This window comes from Parasteatoda tepidariorum, chromosome 3, assembly GCF_982258835.1.
Source record: "Parasteatoda tepidariorum strain Cologne lab strain chromosome 3, Ptep-v5.0, whole genome shotgun sequence".
NCBI lineage: Eukaryota > Metazoa > Arthropoda > Arachnida > Araneae > Theridiidae > Parasteatoda > Parasteatoda tepidariorum.
The window spans coordinates 21,960,589-21,977,240 of record NC_141757.1 but is presented as its reverse complement, the minus strand read 5'-3'; the positions used below and the strand labels follow the sequence as shown (position 1 = coordinate 21,977,240).

At 29.6% G+C, this 16,652-nt stretch overlaps 1 protein-coding gene across 4 annotated transcripts in view; it reads right to left on the bottom strand.

Moving 5' to 3' along the window:
* LOC107451476 (uncharacterized) overlaps positions 1-12,700 on the bottom strand; it is a 46,391-nt gene extending 33,691 nt beyond the window's left edge. Inside the window, exons 1-5 of one of the 4 annotated variants that reach the window (XM_016067587.3) lie at positions 12,564-12,700; positions 9,223-9,291; positions 7,083-7,142; positions 5,122-5,359; positions 4,315-4,421 (exon numbers count right to left, since the gene is read on the bottom strand). In XM_016067587.3, coding sequence (XP_015923073.1) covers positions 4,315-4,421; positions 5,122-5,359; positions 7,083-7,142; positions 9,223-9,273 — 456 coding nt within the window. In that variant the 5' untranslated portion in view covers positions 9,274-9,291; positions 12,564-12,700. Of the gene's footprint in view, positions 1-4,314; positions 4,422-5,121; positions 5,360-7,082; positions 7,143-9,218; positions 9,292-12,384 lie in introns of all 4 variants that reach the window. The other 3 variants (XM_016067588.3, XM_016067590.3, XM_016067591.4) reach the window with 3 other exon arrangements.
* Between the last annotated feature and the right edge of the window lie 3,952 nt (positions 12,701-16,652).

Genomic DNA, 16,652 nt, shown 5'->3' with positions numbered 1-16,652 from the left:
TGGGATTCAAACTCAGTGCCCTTGAGTCCATCTTCACTGGGTAATAACTCTACAGGAGGTACCAATTTTATTCATTTGCCAAATTTTAGCCATTTTCAAAATGTAAATAGAAATTCAATCGTAATTTTTGTAGAATAAAAAAATAGAAATAAACCGTTTTTCCTCTTAATCTGCAATGATTAATCAGAAGCAACCATAAGGTGCAAAATTAACAGGGGGTTTAGCTTTCTAGTTTTTTAAATACTTGTTAAATTATTAGTTTTTAACATGCATACTTTAAAAAAAATAAGAAATGCATTTTTCAGTATTAAGAAATAAAAATTAAAAACTGTCATCAGCTGGAATAGAGCCCGCAATCTCACAGTTTTGTGTTAGATTTCATAATCATCAGCCCCAAATATACACACCTGCCTTGCGGATATTTATTTATTATTATTTTTTATTTTTTTTAATTTAATAAATGAAGTTATTTGGATACTTGATATTCGTTATTACAGAATAAAAACCTTGGAAAGACAAATATTAGTTAATATTTAATTAAAGAAAAACCTGTATTGAAATCTAACGAATTGTCCCTGATAAATTTTGCGGCAGTAAAAAAAATATTGAAGCCTGATACCACGGATTTTTGAAACACTTTCTAGTTTTTCTATTTAATCAAATTGGTTTCGATGTCTTTCATCCCGCCTGTCTCATTAGTGATTCAGCATATTTCGATATCATTTTTGATTCGTTCTTACTTAATATTAATTTGTTTGCGACAATTAATTTGTATAACTTTTTTACTACATTTTTGCGAGGAGTTTAAAAATATAATATTGAGGGCATTAACTGAAGTTAAATTGGCTTTTTTTGTATGCCTCTTTTACCTACATCATCCACACACCCACACCCGACCTACTGCTTCTTAGAAACAGATATTAAATAGTCTCTTGATCAAATGATAGGACAAAATTTGCCTTTTAAACAAATCAAAAAACTTTACTACCTTTTAAAATTGTTTATTTTTAAATAATTTATTAATACTCAAATTGTTTAAAAGATATGTTCCTTTTCATTGACAACACAGTTTTATATTTTATCTAGCCATTTATTTATATTTTTAAACTTATTTTTTATTTGTTTTTATTTTATTAAATTAAATGCACAGATTTAAAATAAAAACAAATCTGCCAAAATTTTATAAATAGTTTCAATTTGCAATTTTAAGAAGTTATTTCGACTTTGCTTTAAAAATTTGAAATCCTTATAAATTAAAAAAAATTGGATGCCCTATTAACTTTAAGCACATAATAACGACGAAAATCAGGGAGTTAAAAATAGAAACAAGTATGATCAATAAGCAATAAAAGCATAAGCTAACTAAATAAATGAATTTTGTGTACGAAATTTCATATTTTACAAATTAAACATAATTCATATTTCAGGGATACATGGAAAATTTGGTCAGACAGGAGGTTTGATCAATATTTTTTACATATATATTTAAACATTTGTTTTGCTGATGATCCCTTGATTTCAATGCTCTATCAAGCAATATCACATGTTGCTTCTGTCCATTAGTAGTAAGTAAAATTACCACATCTGTTATCTCAATTTCATCCAAAATAAACCAAATCAAGAATTTTGGCAGATGGGCCTGTCAAGGAGGGAATTGAATGGTGGCCCACCATTTAAATAAATAAAGGAGTTCACGGATTCATGCACGATTAATTTGGAAAATAATAAATTAAAATCAATTACAATAATTAAGTAAATTAAACAATTAAGCTAGTTAAAACATTTAGGATAATTAAAAGGAAAAAAAGCTTTTGTAATAAATTGGAAAACATATATTTTGCAAAAAAGAAAAGTTAAAATTAAACGAGAAGCTCCTTAACGACAATGGGACACAACAGAAATCTCGAAACAGAGTGACCCTAAACAAGATTCTCCCACAGCCCTAAAAATTTTTTGCCCAGAAATCAGAAAAAAGGGTGTTTCTGTGGACAAAAGAGCCCACAGCAATTTAAAGGAGCTGAAAACATTTCCCACAGTGTAAATTGAGGCGGCTATTTGACTACTCCATGGAGTACCGCCTTTAAGGATCCATGGACTACTCCCATCACTGATAGCTACGAAAGCTACAGGATATTTTCATCAGTCAAAAGGCCTTTTTATTGCTCTTTTGTTAAAAAAGTAACAATTATTTTATACTTGTAAACACTTCTATTAGATTTTGAAAAGCGTTCGTCAATGTAATAAAGAAAAAAAAAATTATTTTAGGCTTCATAGGGCTCCAGCTCCGAATAAAACTTTAAAAAAAGAAGGAAAAAGTTGGATCTGGGGGCCCTTGCCATCTCGGGGTCCCAAGCTACAGCTTATTTAGCTTATGCGTAAATCAGGCCCTGCACGTGCATAAGCAGGCAAAGAGGTGAATGCTAATACATAGTAATTTGCATCCCATATTGCAACTTAGCAATACTTTAGTATTGCGAAGTTGGCAATATTTCGACTGTTAGGCAATAAATTTTTCTGTCAAAAAAAGCGGGCATAAAGGATAGTAAGATTGTGAAATTAAGAAAATCAAAGAAGATGATTTCAGTTTTTCTTTGAAATTCCCTGATTTTTAAAGAGAGTTTTAGCTTTCCCACACAATTTCAAAAAGAAAATTCCCTGACTCAGGAAAACTTCAAAGAAAATCCAGACCGTATTTTATTTATTATATAACCATGCAATTTTTAATCAGAAAACTTTAATTCTTTGACTTTTCTTTGATATTAGATTTTGTAAGCAAAAAAAAAAATATATCATTGAAAGCGGATGGAAACTTGGAAGTTTCACTAAAATGTGACATTTTTATAACAAATAATTGAACTGTATGATAGTATTATTTAATTTATATCTCAATAATAACTGATTCCTGTTACAGAAAATTCAGACTGATCAGGTTCCAGGTAAGATGTAAAAATTTTCCAGGTTTCAGTAAAAAATTGCAACTTTCCCTGACTATTCCCTGCATTTTAGGGTTAAAATAAAATTCCCTGACCATTCCAGGTTTTCCATGTACTCCCTGACACGCGGGAGCCTTGAGATTTTATCCAATTTTCCCTGACTTTTTCAGGTATTTCCCACAATAAAAAAATTCCTTGAAAATTCCAGGTTTTCAGGGTGGCCACCCTGTTTTATAAATCAAAATGCAACTTAAATACAGTGGAGCATCGTTTATACGACGATCACTTATACGACGTTTACATTTATACGACGTTTTAGTGTGGTCCCAAATCATTCCTATTCATTTTAATGTAAAAATATATCGTTTATACGACGCACAAAATCGGTTATACGTCGGTTTTTAGATTTTGTTCACGTTTATTTAATTTTTTATTTTTTCTTGTGTATTTTAAAAAAGGGCGGAATTTGCCAACATGAATGATACAGAAAAGGGTGCCAACAAGAATGCTTGGATGACGACCGTAATTTTTACTAGATGACTGAAAAAACTAGACAATGTTATGAAGAGGCAAAAACGAAAAATTTTGCTATTCATCGACCAATGTCCAGCGCACCCATCGATACTAATTATTTCGGAAAATGTAAAAGCTCTCCTTTTTCCTGCAAATTGCACAAGTGCGCTTCAGCCATTAGATTTGGCCATGATTAGAAATCTAAAATTGCATCATAGAAAGCAGTAAGTTCAACTCGCTATTCAAAGCATTGTAGAGACAAATAGCAAGAAAATATAATTAAAGGTATCATACATTCAAATTGCTCACTGCAATTTCTCTTCTTTGGTTATTTGTTTGTTTTGCTTTGTCTAATTTAGAAATTTATGTAAATCAACACGTTAAACATTAAAATTAACTGAAAACAGAGTTAGTTTCAGTTTTAGAAGTAAAAATCGATTATACGACGTTATCGTTTATACGACGTTTTTTGGTGGTCCCTTCGGCGTCGTATAAATGATGCTCCACTGTATGTAAAAATGTGAATTAGCTAAGAACACAGAAAGAACCAAATTTTATGTGCCATAAAATTTGGTACCTTTTCAATACAAATTTTACCATAAATTTAACATTTTACGATTCAATATTAATAATATAAATTCATTTAAATAGGATTCTAGTAAGATGTCATAACGAGTTTTCTAATAATTAATTAGCAGTAATATTACGATTAGTAATATAAATCTTAATTTAGATAAATTTAATAAATTTTTTAAGTGATGATGCCAAATAATTAATTATTCCAACTACAGCAGTTCCTCTCTTAGTTTATTTTCACAGTGAAAGAAACTTGTCAGGCATAATTAAATATAAAAATATAAAGTCTTACCAAATTATAGTCTCTTTTAGTTCCAAAGGCAGTCCCTTGCACTCCAACAAAGGGTTGCTCAGACTCCTGACACTCATTCATCTCCTTACATTCACAGTTTTTCTTGTCTAAGAAAACATATGACAAAATGAGTTCGTTTCAAGCTAAAGTTACAAGGAATTATCAATAAAAAACTATGTTTAAACAAGTGCAAATATTAGTATGAGATAATTACTAATATTACTATATCAGATAATACAATATATTTATCTGATAATATATATATATTATCAGATAAATACAAATATTTGCACTTGTTCAGAATTGCATAAAAAAGAAGTTTTCATGACTGTCTGTGAGGTTGTAGAGGAACGTGACCTTGATAACAAAAACACAGCAGGAGTCACTAGATTGTTTTTCATCTCAAATTTCTTTAAAAATTGCTTAACTTCAAAGAAACAGTTAAAAAAAAAATTTAAGATCAAACAAAGCAAAATTCCTTCTTAATGGAAAAAATAATTTATAGTAAAGTAATTATTACTAGCTTCATGTTAAGGGCAAGCAAGTTTTAAATTAAAGACATGCAACGCTTGCCGAGGTGCCTATTCCTGAACTTTCAGTTTGCTTCAGTATATTATGGCTGATATTTTATTATTTTTGGGTGAATCGGATTCATCAAGCATCCAGAACAAGATTTAACAAAAGAATTGCCTTTATCTACCTGCTCTCATTATAAATGAGTTTAATTGTATATTAAACACAAACATAAAAATACATTTTCAGAAAGTAAAGTCTTATCATGAAACCTTATATTAATATAACAGTCACCTCTCTCTTTCAGTAAAGATCTTATAGAAGCTGGAAGAGGGGGTGGAAGACCAGCAATATGCTTTGAGCGCTGTTTTTCCATTTCAAGCACTTTTTGACGCCTTCTCTGAGCTTCACATTGCTTCTCACGTGATTTTTTGATTTCAGCTAATTCATTAATAAGAGCAAGTCTTCCCCTTTCATCCGCATGTAGAGCTTGAAGTTCTCTTTTTATATCTCTTTCAAAATTTTCACTTGTCTAAAAAGAAAGCTTTAGTATAGTATCTTGAACAAAATTTCAATTTGATACTTTAAAGTTAATCCTCAACTTTCATAAATGCATTCTTATTCTAAAAAAAAAAAAAAAAAAAAAAAAAAAAAAAAAAAAAAAAAAAAACACAGAAAAAACAATATATTGGTTTTTATTAAGATAAAAATTTTTTTTAACAAATATAAGATTGTTTGATAACTCTCAGAAATGGATCTTTTAAAGTATTTGCTTTCAAAAAAGTAAATTTAAAAATTTTATTTAAGCAACAGATATAAAATATACATTTATATAAAATATGTCTCATATAAATAAATAAAAAATAAACTAAAATTTCACACAACTAAAAAAATATAAGTTTTTGCAGACATACTGGATGAACACTAGAATGCTCACTTTTTGAAGGCTTAAGAATTTCAAATATGGTCGTTAATTATTAGCATGCCTTAAATTGATAAAAGTTTTTTTTTTTTTTTTTTTTTTTTTTTTTTTGCAGCTGACCCTGCAAGTATGCAAGATTTAAAATGAGAGATAAAAGTCAGAATCTATAAAGACATAAAGCCAAAACTTGCAATGAGAAAGGCAAAAAAAATATATATATTATTCAGATTTCTTATTGACTGATTAATAGACACTCCCTTTTAATTTTTTAAACCTTATAACTGAGCCAAATAGATATTTCAGGGCTGCCACTGGATGAAAACAAGAAAAATAGTTGCTTTAGTTGCATCATATATGAAAAAAAGTCTGCAAGATATATAAAATAGCTGTTAACATCATATCCTCCACTAACATAATTTTAATTATTTGTGCTGTAAAAGCATAAAATTCAAATAACATGCATAAAAACAGGGAGTTTTATTTTTATCTGTTACAGAACAGTTGAATTTGAAACTTGAATTTCCTTTCTTGGTTCTAATTTGCAGCTGCTTAGTTTAGACATTTAAAAAAAAAAAGAAAGAAAGAAAGAAATATTGCAATTTAATTCCCTTTTATATTGTTTATTTTTTATAACTGACACATTTCCCAATTTTAATGCTTATCAAAAAAATTACGATCACAACTCGACAAAACGAATATCACCATATACCTTTTTTTCTATTCTAAATAGCTCTAAAAAAATTCACATTTAGAGTAATTAAAGACAATTTTTCTAATTTTGCTATTAAAAGAGGGGAAAAAACGTAATCCTCAGAGATATTACATTAGCTTTCTGAAGTAGGAGGAGCGCATTCACATAGTGCGAATCCAATTGTCATGCTTTTGACATCAAACAGTGACAAATAATAAAGTTAGGATAAAACGAAAGAGCGGCAAAAAGAAGTGGGGGAAGGGGAAACTCATGAAGCTATTCTTCATTTTAGTCGCTCATTGGCTTAAAAAAGCCGCCGATTTTAAGCAACTCATTGCAAATTAGTTGTTTTTACTCATTTTTCTACTAAAATAGTCGCCATAGTTGCTATTGCTTCAAAATAGTCGTTTCAGTCGCCTCTTTAGTCTCCTATGGCAGCCCTGTATTTGAACATTTGTTTAGTTTGAAATTATCAAAAAAGTGTATGAAAACTTTATTATTAGCCTAAAGGCTTGTTTTAGATAAGCTCAACATGGCCTTACATGGCCATGTTACAGACTTAGGCTAAGTATCTCTCATCTCCAATGGATAACTGCTTTACTTTATAAACAAAAAAAAAGTTTAAATAATCAGATGATTTACCTCAGAAGAGTCAGAGTCTTCAGGATCTGTAATTTCTTTAACTTCAGGGATTTTTCGCACCTAAAACATTTATATATATTTATATTATGATTACAGAAAGCTTAATTTATAAACATATTGATAAATATATATTGACATTCTAAACCAAGTCAATCCTTGGGGCAGAATAAAGATTTTGTATGCAATAAACCACCATCATGTGCAGGAAAAAATAAGTTTAATCTGCAGAGAATTAAAGTCAAATTGCAAGTAAAATTAGAAAAAGATTTTAAAAAAATTTTTTTTCAAAACTTCTGTTATTCTTTTTCAACAGCATGATAGCCAAATACAAACTAGAATTGCATTAAATATTAAAAAAAAAATTCACATTTTTATGTCTAGTTTTATGGAAGACATTTTTTGGATGCTTTAATGGACCCTAAACAAATTATTTTATCACAAAAATGAACCATTCCCAAATAATATTACTATACAAGCGAAGACTTCACAAATTATTTTAGCATGAAAACAGCACCCCTACAAAATATTGTTGCTTAAAAGTGGACACGCAGATAATTTTTTATTTTGAAAATGAAGGTTTCCCAAAATTCCTCCTTTGAAAAACTGAGCAAATGACATTCTTAATTTACATAATTTCAAGATTGCAATTCCTCAAAAGAAATGGGTTTTTTTTTTTTCGAAAATGAAGCACTGGCAGAAAAAACTGAATTAGATCCAGGATATTATGAGTGGATTTACCTTTAGCATTATTTTTCACAAAACTAATTTATTGTAAAAACAGGCACTTCTCAAATATAACAGGCGACTGGTTTTGAGAATTGCATTAAAATACGGAAATTTCAGTCATTCTTTCTTACGCAAATTATTCTGTGGGTTTAACAATGGAAAAATATCTATTATACTTGTAAAAAAATAAGCCTAAACACAGGGCCTGAATTCTCCATTCGCTAGCTCGGTGTTGGCGACCAAATATTTAAGGCAAGGTACTTAGATTACATTATTTTTGATTTTGACTCAAAAATATCACAATCTGAGAGTTGGGCTCTATACTCCATTGCAAGTTAAGAAAAGACCATTGCAGTATAGGATTTGAGTAATCATCTGCGACTGCATATAGTTTTATGTTATTCTGTTATCAAATTATACAAATATACTTTAAAAACAATATAAAAGCTTTTAAAAATTCAACAAGTTAGACAGAAATTTAATTCATCTTATCCTTTACGATATATATCATATAATTATTTAAAAAAAGGTTATCATTTTGGAGTCTTGCTGGAATTCTTAACTTGGAGACATATTTTGATAAATAAGGAGAACATTCATTCTTCAAACAATATGGCGTTGCAATAATATTGGATTTGATTGAAAAAATAGCGCGTCCTAAACTGAAATGCTATTAACAAATCACATGAGACATGGGGAATTTTTACTTTTGTTTTACTGTAGAACAATCCCTGCAAAAAACAATACTTATTATTCTTTAATCAGTTTCCTTATATGCGAGCAGAAAGGCATACATTTGTAATGATTTTTAGACATCATTTTAATTCTTATCACTTGTTAATTGATTATTCAATAAGTTTTATTTTCCTCATTTCCCATGATAGAAAGCAAGCAAAAAGAAGGCTGTGTAACATCACTTCAAGAGTTGGCGATGTAGATATACATTCGAGTTGGGAGCTTAGCACCCCACGACACCTTAGACGCAAACAGCCTCTCTCCAAAGTAATGTTTTGTTTTTTTTTACTTGCAATAGAGTACAGGGCTGCAATCAGCTGATGGTATTTCCGATTTGTATTTTCTTATTTTATTATTTAATGATATGTGGTTGATATTGCAGCCATTGAGACCCCTTTACAGTTAATATTATTACTTTGCAATAAATTTGCTTCAATTTTACAAATTCTACATTTTTTTATGGTTTCGGACACTAAGATGCTTTTTATGCTATATCTGCAAACATTTTAAAAATTGTTTATTTTTTTGCAAAAATAGTGGCGAGAAATTTTTAAAGTTTGGTTTGCATCTTTAGAACTTAAATTTTACACCCTACTTCAATATAAAACAAAAGAGTTTAAATTTAAATGATCCATAGGTATTAACTAATTTTTAACATATACAAATTTGACATACTCACAATGAGAATATTGTCTAGATTTAATGGATCCTTTTCATTATTTGTTGTCATATCCTTTTCATCAAAATTCTAAAATTAAGAAAAAGTAATTTATAATTAAGAAAAAGTAATTTATAATAATATATATTAAGAGTTTTTTAAAAAAATCAAAATTTCTAGAAGCCATCAAATTGATAGTGGAAGGAAAAACATTGCATCACAGCTTTATGCTTTTGTGACATTTTATAATTATTTTTCATTTATAATCTGAATGAAAATAAATTGGTCAGAACAATAGAATAAAATGTTAATTCAAAGTCATGTTAGAAAAAAAAATTTAAAAACAGATTTTCAGGTAATGAAACTAAAAAAAAAATTTTTTTAATTTTTACTAGAGATCTGCCTATATTCTCTTACAATACAAGAAGCATATCACCTAGCTATGGCCATGGAACCCCAGAGCCCTGTCTTATTAACATAACAATTATTTGATATAAGCTATTACTTAAATACTACTAACATTTATTTGATATTATTAATCATTGCACTAAATATGAATGAGCATCAAATGTTTGTGGCATATTTTTGTATCAGTAGGTACAGCAGCCAAACTTTTTTTCAAAAAAAAAAATCCAAAAAATTGGGATAAATTTTAGCAACAGAGAAGCATAGAAAAAAAAAACACAGAGAAGATGGCATATAATAAAAATATAACCTTCAAACATCTGAGGCAAAACTTACATTCATTTAATTAATAATTGAAGAATACATATTTCATTACTAAATAAATAATGAGATAGTAACAAAACAAAAGCAGGTGGCTTAAACAAACAGGTATAGTGCGACTTTGAGGAGAACTCCTCCAATCTGAAAGTCTGGGGCTGTCTGCTGCTATAGTAACAAGCGAGAGCCAGTGTTTTCGCTACAGTGCGAGAATCTCCATATTTTTTTTTTCTTTCTTTTCTCGCATTAAAAAATGATTATTACCGCAAGAAATTTTAGCGTTCTATAAACCAATTTCAAAATTCGCGAATTCCTCGCATTTTGAAAAAAATTTCTCATTGCGCCATTTAGAATAAAATCCGTTTCACTTTTCTTCCTGGATCTTTCATTACATATTTTCAACATCTGTCCCATTATCTAGCTTCCTTATTTACCAGTATTGTTCAGAACCTTTAAGAACAACAGAACACCATCTCTCGGAATCACGGAATCTCTTTCAGAACGCATTTCTCTGCAACCATGTGTTTACTGTAGGTAAGGTTTCTCCATGTAAGACGTTCAAATTTAAAATTTTTCGCGCATTAATGTAAGATGGACAAATACCTTGTAAAGGCAATATCTTCTACTCCGAAACGGACAAATGAAAATGAAACAAATGCGGGCAGAAACGATCAAAACGAAACAAATACGCATTTGAGCAACCTAATGAGAATAGCTGATGAAAAAGTAGATGTAGAACATTTTTCATATGATGTGTAGCAAAAATATTCAATGCTTTAAAAATTAGAAGATGTTATAAATGTATTATAATTAAAGAAAAGATTTTTTTTCAAGTCTCTTTGCGTGTGTGTGTGTGTTTTTTTTTTCTTTTGTTGTTGTTTTTAATTTTTAGAAATCTCACTTAACTTTTTGAAATTTCACCCTGTTTTTGAGAAAGAGTGAAAAATTCTCACCCATTTTTTTTCTGTGATGAAAACACTGAGAGCACATTTCTAATGGGGGTAAAATGGAGGAAAGAAGGTGTCGATTGGTTTACTCACAATGACCTACGCTAAGATTAAGACAAAACTATTCACCCTACATCCCTATTCAAAGAGACCTTTCCTCGTAACCATAGCACTCGACATGATGCAAGACAGGTGATTGGAGGAGTTTTCCTGCTGCACTATACTGATCAGTGCCAGTAATAAGTTTAATAATTCATCATTAAACTAAAGATAATTATGCATTTCAAGTTACACTTTTCAGATTACTTTTAAACATTTTTAATCAAATATCATCTAAAAAAATCTGTCTAAGTTTGAGATGTAATTTAATACAATAAAATTTTATTCAAATTGCCCTTTAAATAGCTCTTAATAAGTTACAAATTGATTTAATAAAAATAAACATCTTTACAACATATAATGATTCTGTTGTATGATACAAATGCAACAGCTATAAATTTAATGAAACTTTACGCTAAAATATATGCTTCTCTAAAATCAAACACAATGTTAACTACAACTGCATTTCAAATTTTAAAATATTTCATCAATAATAACAAAAAACTTTATTTTTATATTTACATTGCTACTAAGAACAAAGCTACTTCCATTTCTTTGTTACTTAAAAATTTTGGGGAAATTTTTATTTAGTAATAAGAACTTTTAAATTCTCAGCATTTTACATAACGTTTGTTTTCAATATTCTTGACTTTTCCAAATAAATATTTAGTTATTTTTAATAAAACACCAAATTTTATGAGCAATATTGAACTAGAAAATTGACTAACACAGTAGATACATAGATTGCAAACAATATTCTGAAATAAGTTTTTTACATATTTGAAATTACTGTTAATCCGAGGAGGAACAAATTGATTTATTGTGTAATTAAATCTCTTATTTTTATCAAGCTTTTTCTTCTTACTCCTACTATCAAATACACAACAATACTTTTAGAATAAACATTAAAAAAATACTCCACAAATATAGACCAAAACTAATTAAAATAAGACCTCAAAAGGAGTAATTAAATGAAATTTAGCAAGTTTTTTCCTGGTTGAGATTCCATGAAATAACATAAAATTTCTCATTTTCTTTCAAAATATCAAATTTTTCCGATTTCTTTCAAATATTTTAGAATTTCTTGATCATTTCTCTACTAACATCTTTAATTTTAACGTAATTGCAACCAATTAATGATAAAACTAGTTTTAGAGGGGATTCTCCACTTTTAACTCAAAAAATTCAATCCTCAGAATTTAAGAAATTAATTTTGATTTTCATTGAACAAAAACTGTGTAACTTAGACAAATATTTATTTTCACAACCTTAATTCTCTATTTCAAAGATAGAGTGTGTTAATAAAGCAAAATTAAAAACCCCTGCACTCTTCTCCTTAGAATTTTTTTTTACATTTTTTAAGAATATTTATAATATAAGATAAAATATTTTGCAAAAAGGAAACTGATATTACCTTTTTTCTTTAAAAGGTCTAATAGCAATGAAAATAAACAAAGAGCAAATTTTATTTTCGAAATTGACATATCTTCACAATTCAAGTTCACACAAATTGGAGTATATTAAATAATGAACAATAATAATAAACAATAATATGGCAAAAAAGGGTAAAGAATAATTTTTGGTACAACTCACGGCAATCTAATTGTTTAACAGCTGCTGGTAAAATTTATTAGACTATTCTTCATTTGAAAATATTTATTTATTGACGAATTTCAAATTACGTACTAGAACATCAGTCGAATAAAACATAGAACCGCCACACATATAACAGTAAATACTGAAAACAACTACTTTAACTTTACTTCAACTGACGAAATGGACTACAGGTGACGTAGAGCAAAACTCTCTACCTATGGCAACACTTTGCGTACTTTTACCATTAGAGTGTGGAGAGTTATAGGAGAAGGAAATACGTGAGCTTCTCTTTTGATTTTTAAATAAATTAAGCTTTTAAGTTTGGAAACTATTTGGAACTGAAAACTACATTAAATATAGCTCTAAAACGAAAATGTCGTGGAAATTTAAAAAAAAATATTTTTGACAGTTAAATACAAAAAATATTAAGAAAGGGGAAAATATCGTAGTACATTCCTATACAAATGAGAAGAGAAGGAGAGGGAAGGGTCAAGACATGGAACCAGTCTTCTCCCCAGATGGCGCATTCCAGAATTACTATCTCGAATTGTGCATTAACTTCGTATGCTATGGGACTCATATGGTAAACTGACGGGAGTGATCTCGAAGAAGGGTCAAGAAAATGCACTTCACAAGGAGTAAACACAAAAAAATAATTATAATAATCATTTGTGAAAATCACTACGAAATATAAACCCTCTTCCCACGGTATCAATTCTAAAACTTCACAATATTGATGCAGTTTTGATAGATACTAAGTATACAACTATGAAACTGTAAACCTATATTTTATTTCATAACCGTCGTTGAACAGCTATCCTAATGTTTGAATTGACAACTGCCAAAGCTCTACTCGGTAGCTTTGTAATTTTGAACCCATTCCAGAAGACAAAGGAATATATGGATCAAGTATTGGGAGAAATTTGCCTTTGTGGTGAACTTTTTGACCCACATATGCGTTATATGGCGAAAGAAGCTAAGAAAACCTTCCATGGTTAACCTGATAGCAAGAGGACCCATTATGCATCTACCACTGAGGATATTAAACTTCAGCACTGTGGTCGGAGCGAGCCGGGTGCGAAATTCGTATGGACCAGTCATCACTTGGATTCCTACTCCGAGTCACCTCATTGGAAGGCGAACACTCTAACTCCTGAGCCACGGCATTGAACCTATACTAGCATATTTGGTAACTATTAAAAATGTACTAATTTTTTTACTATCAGTGCCTATTATCCAATGGTTTATATTTCTGTTTTTACTTAACAACTTTTGAAACTAATTAAACTTAATTAATTTAATTTTAAAAAAAACTTGTTATGCAGGTTGGTCTAAAATCACATACGTAAGAATCGAATACGGAATCTTCTGTAAATATGATCAAGCGGACTTTTTATTTCTAGCCAATGATGAATTTGAATACACTTGAATGCATTTACAATTAAAAAGGGAAAATTTTATTCATATAATGAATTTTTATTTATTAATTCGCTCTTAATTATTTTTTTGCTTTTAATTAATAAATTAACTTTTTTTAATATCAATAAAACTTTAATCGAAAATTTTAAAAAATAATGCATTGAGCACTAGAACTCAGAAATCACTGTTATCTCTTTTGTACTCGTGGTATATTAAAATGAAGAAATTTAAATAAAATATAATTTTTTTTGTTGTTCTTATGTTTTAAATTTTAAATGTTGTAAGAAATCTAAATTTCTCCCAAAAATTGTAAATTTAGTTAGAATAATTTTTCAAAACTTCTGAATTATATCTTTTTCAAACCGCAGAAAAACTTCTTTTTATTCAATAAAAAATTAATAGTTTTAAATACTTTTTACATAATTTAATGAAATAGTTCTATGTTTATCTTTTTTGTAGGTGGTATCTTAAGAAACATTTAATGATTAAAAAAAATTTTTCATTACAATTTGAAGTCAATCATTTCAATAAAACAAAATTGAAGTATCTTTGTTAGTCTATAATTGTAGTTGGAAATTATTCGCTTAATTTGCACACAAATGATATTTTTTAATAATAAACTAATTAAATGGGCTGGTCACATCATTCGAATGAACAGAGAGCGTCCGACAAACATAATCTTTTCGGCTCAGCCCATCGGATCAAGGCCCAGAGGTCGACCAAAGCTGAGATGGGCCGATTGCGTGGAAAGAGACTTTTCAGTCTTAAAAGTCTCAAACTGGAAGACAACTGCCAGGCAGAGGCAGGCCTGGAGGAAGTTGATTGAGAAGGCCAGGGCCCACCCGGGGCTGTCGTGCCATTGAGGAAGGAAGGAAACATTTCTTACTATTATAAATAAGTTTAAAGAAAAACATTATCTGTGAAATATATTCAGTACTTCAGTATATTACAATAAAATTTGAAGTTGTAGACGCTGATTATATACAAAATATTCTAATATTTTTTAACCAATCAATTCAATTTCACTTATATTGTCATTTTTTTATAAATTATATATTCATTTTAATGATCTCTACATTATTTTAATTTGACTATCAAATAACTTTAAAAAAATTTTTCACCAAATTCAGACTTCCACTTGGATCTTGGGCAGCTCTCAGGAGCAGGACACATCAACCAGAGGTCTATTGTATCCAAACCCTAGATTATGATTAGCGGAATAGCCTTATAGCTGAAACAAAGATCAGCAAACATCTGAGAAGAATGTCCTGTAGCTCTCAGGCCTTAACACAATGTTGTTCCTGATGCTCAAATCTTTGAGTAGAATAGAGCGCATACTTACAACGGATATGTCGTGAAGTCTCCTCCTCAAGATGACAACCACGAAAAAGAGTATCGGGTGTAATACCCATAATGTAGAGGCGTCTCCTAAGGGTGCAGTGCCCAGTGAGAAGAGCAATGATTTTTCTCAAGCTACTCCTGTTAAGCTTAAGAAGTTCTTTTTGGCTCACACTGGGGCAGTCACGATTTAACTCCTTAGCTTTTCTTTGACCGCCCAAGTTGCAGTCATAAAATATCTTCAGTCCTATCTGAAGTCATAAAATATCCTCAGTGATAGATGGATTATGGGTAAGAATGCCTTTGCCGTTGGGTTAACCGAGATAGGTCTTCGTGTTCTTTTTTTTTGTTGTTGATGGAATTAGCGCGTAAATGCTGGCTACTTCCATCAAAAAGTCCTCCACGAAGGCTAGTTTGTCCCAGACTAATAGTTATCCAGGTATTCTCATGACTTTATGATTGGATTCAAAATTTCAAGGCTACGGAGTTGAACTTTGATAGTCGTAAACTCTTGGGTCGTCTGTTCAATGCCGGTAATAAAATTAAAAAAATATTATCTAATATTAATATACATTGTAATTTAACAAATATTACATTAGAAATAAGTAAATCTCTCCATTAACCATTGAGATATGAAAATATCAATAATTACCACAAAATCATCCTTGATGATAACAAGGAAGGGTTACAAACGAAATAAAAAATTACAAGTTGATTGTATAAATCACGTTGAATATATTACCAATTAACAATTGCATTCGAAGATGTGGTTAATCTTAGGATTACTTGCTTTTAATTTTTAATACATATTATTATAGGTTACTTTGAGTTATAATAAGGGATTCTTGATATAACAAGTGTATAAAGAAAGAAAGGAACCAAATCAAATAATTAAAGATATTTGAAATTAGGAAGTAGATTAGGATAAATGAATAAGAAAAACAAAGTGATCTAGACTCGAATTCCGATGAATCCATACTGTACACACCACAATGCTGATCTAAAATGTTCCAAGTGGTAGACGCGATAGAGATAAGCGTGAAGTGGTTGAGATAAAGGCCTTTTGTTGTTGGACTAACTGTGAGTGATTTTCATTGTTTTTCTTTCAACTCCATGCAAATTTTATGCAGTTTCATTCCAAATCTTACATGAAAACGAATTCTTCCCAGAACGTGAGCCTGAATTTCTAAGTTTGAGATGGGTTTGGAATTTCAAGACTAGGTCTGGGGGGGGATAAGAGAAATTATGACAAATGTTTAAAGCGGCTGTTGGAAATTTTACAGATTTTAATTTTAGGAAATAATTTCGTTACGGTAAATATGTATACAT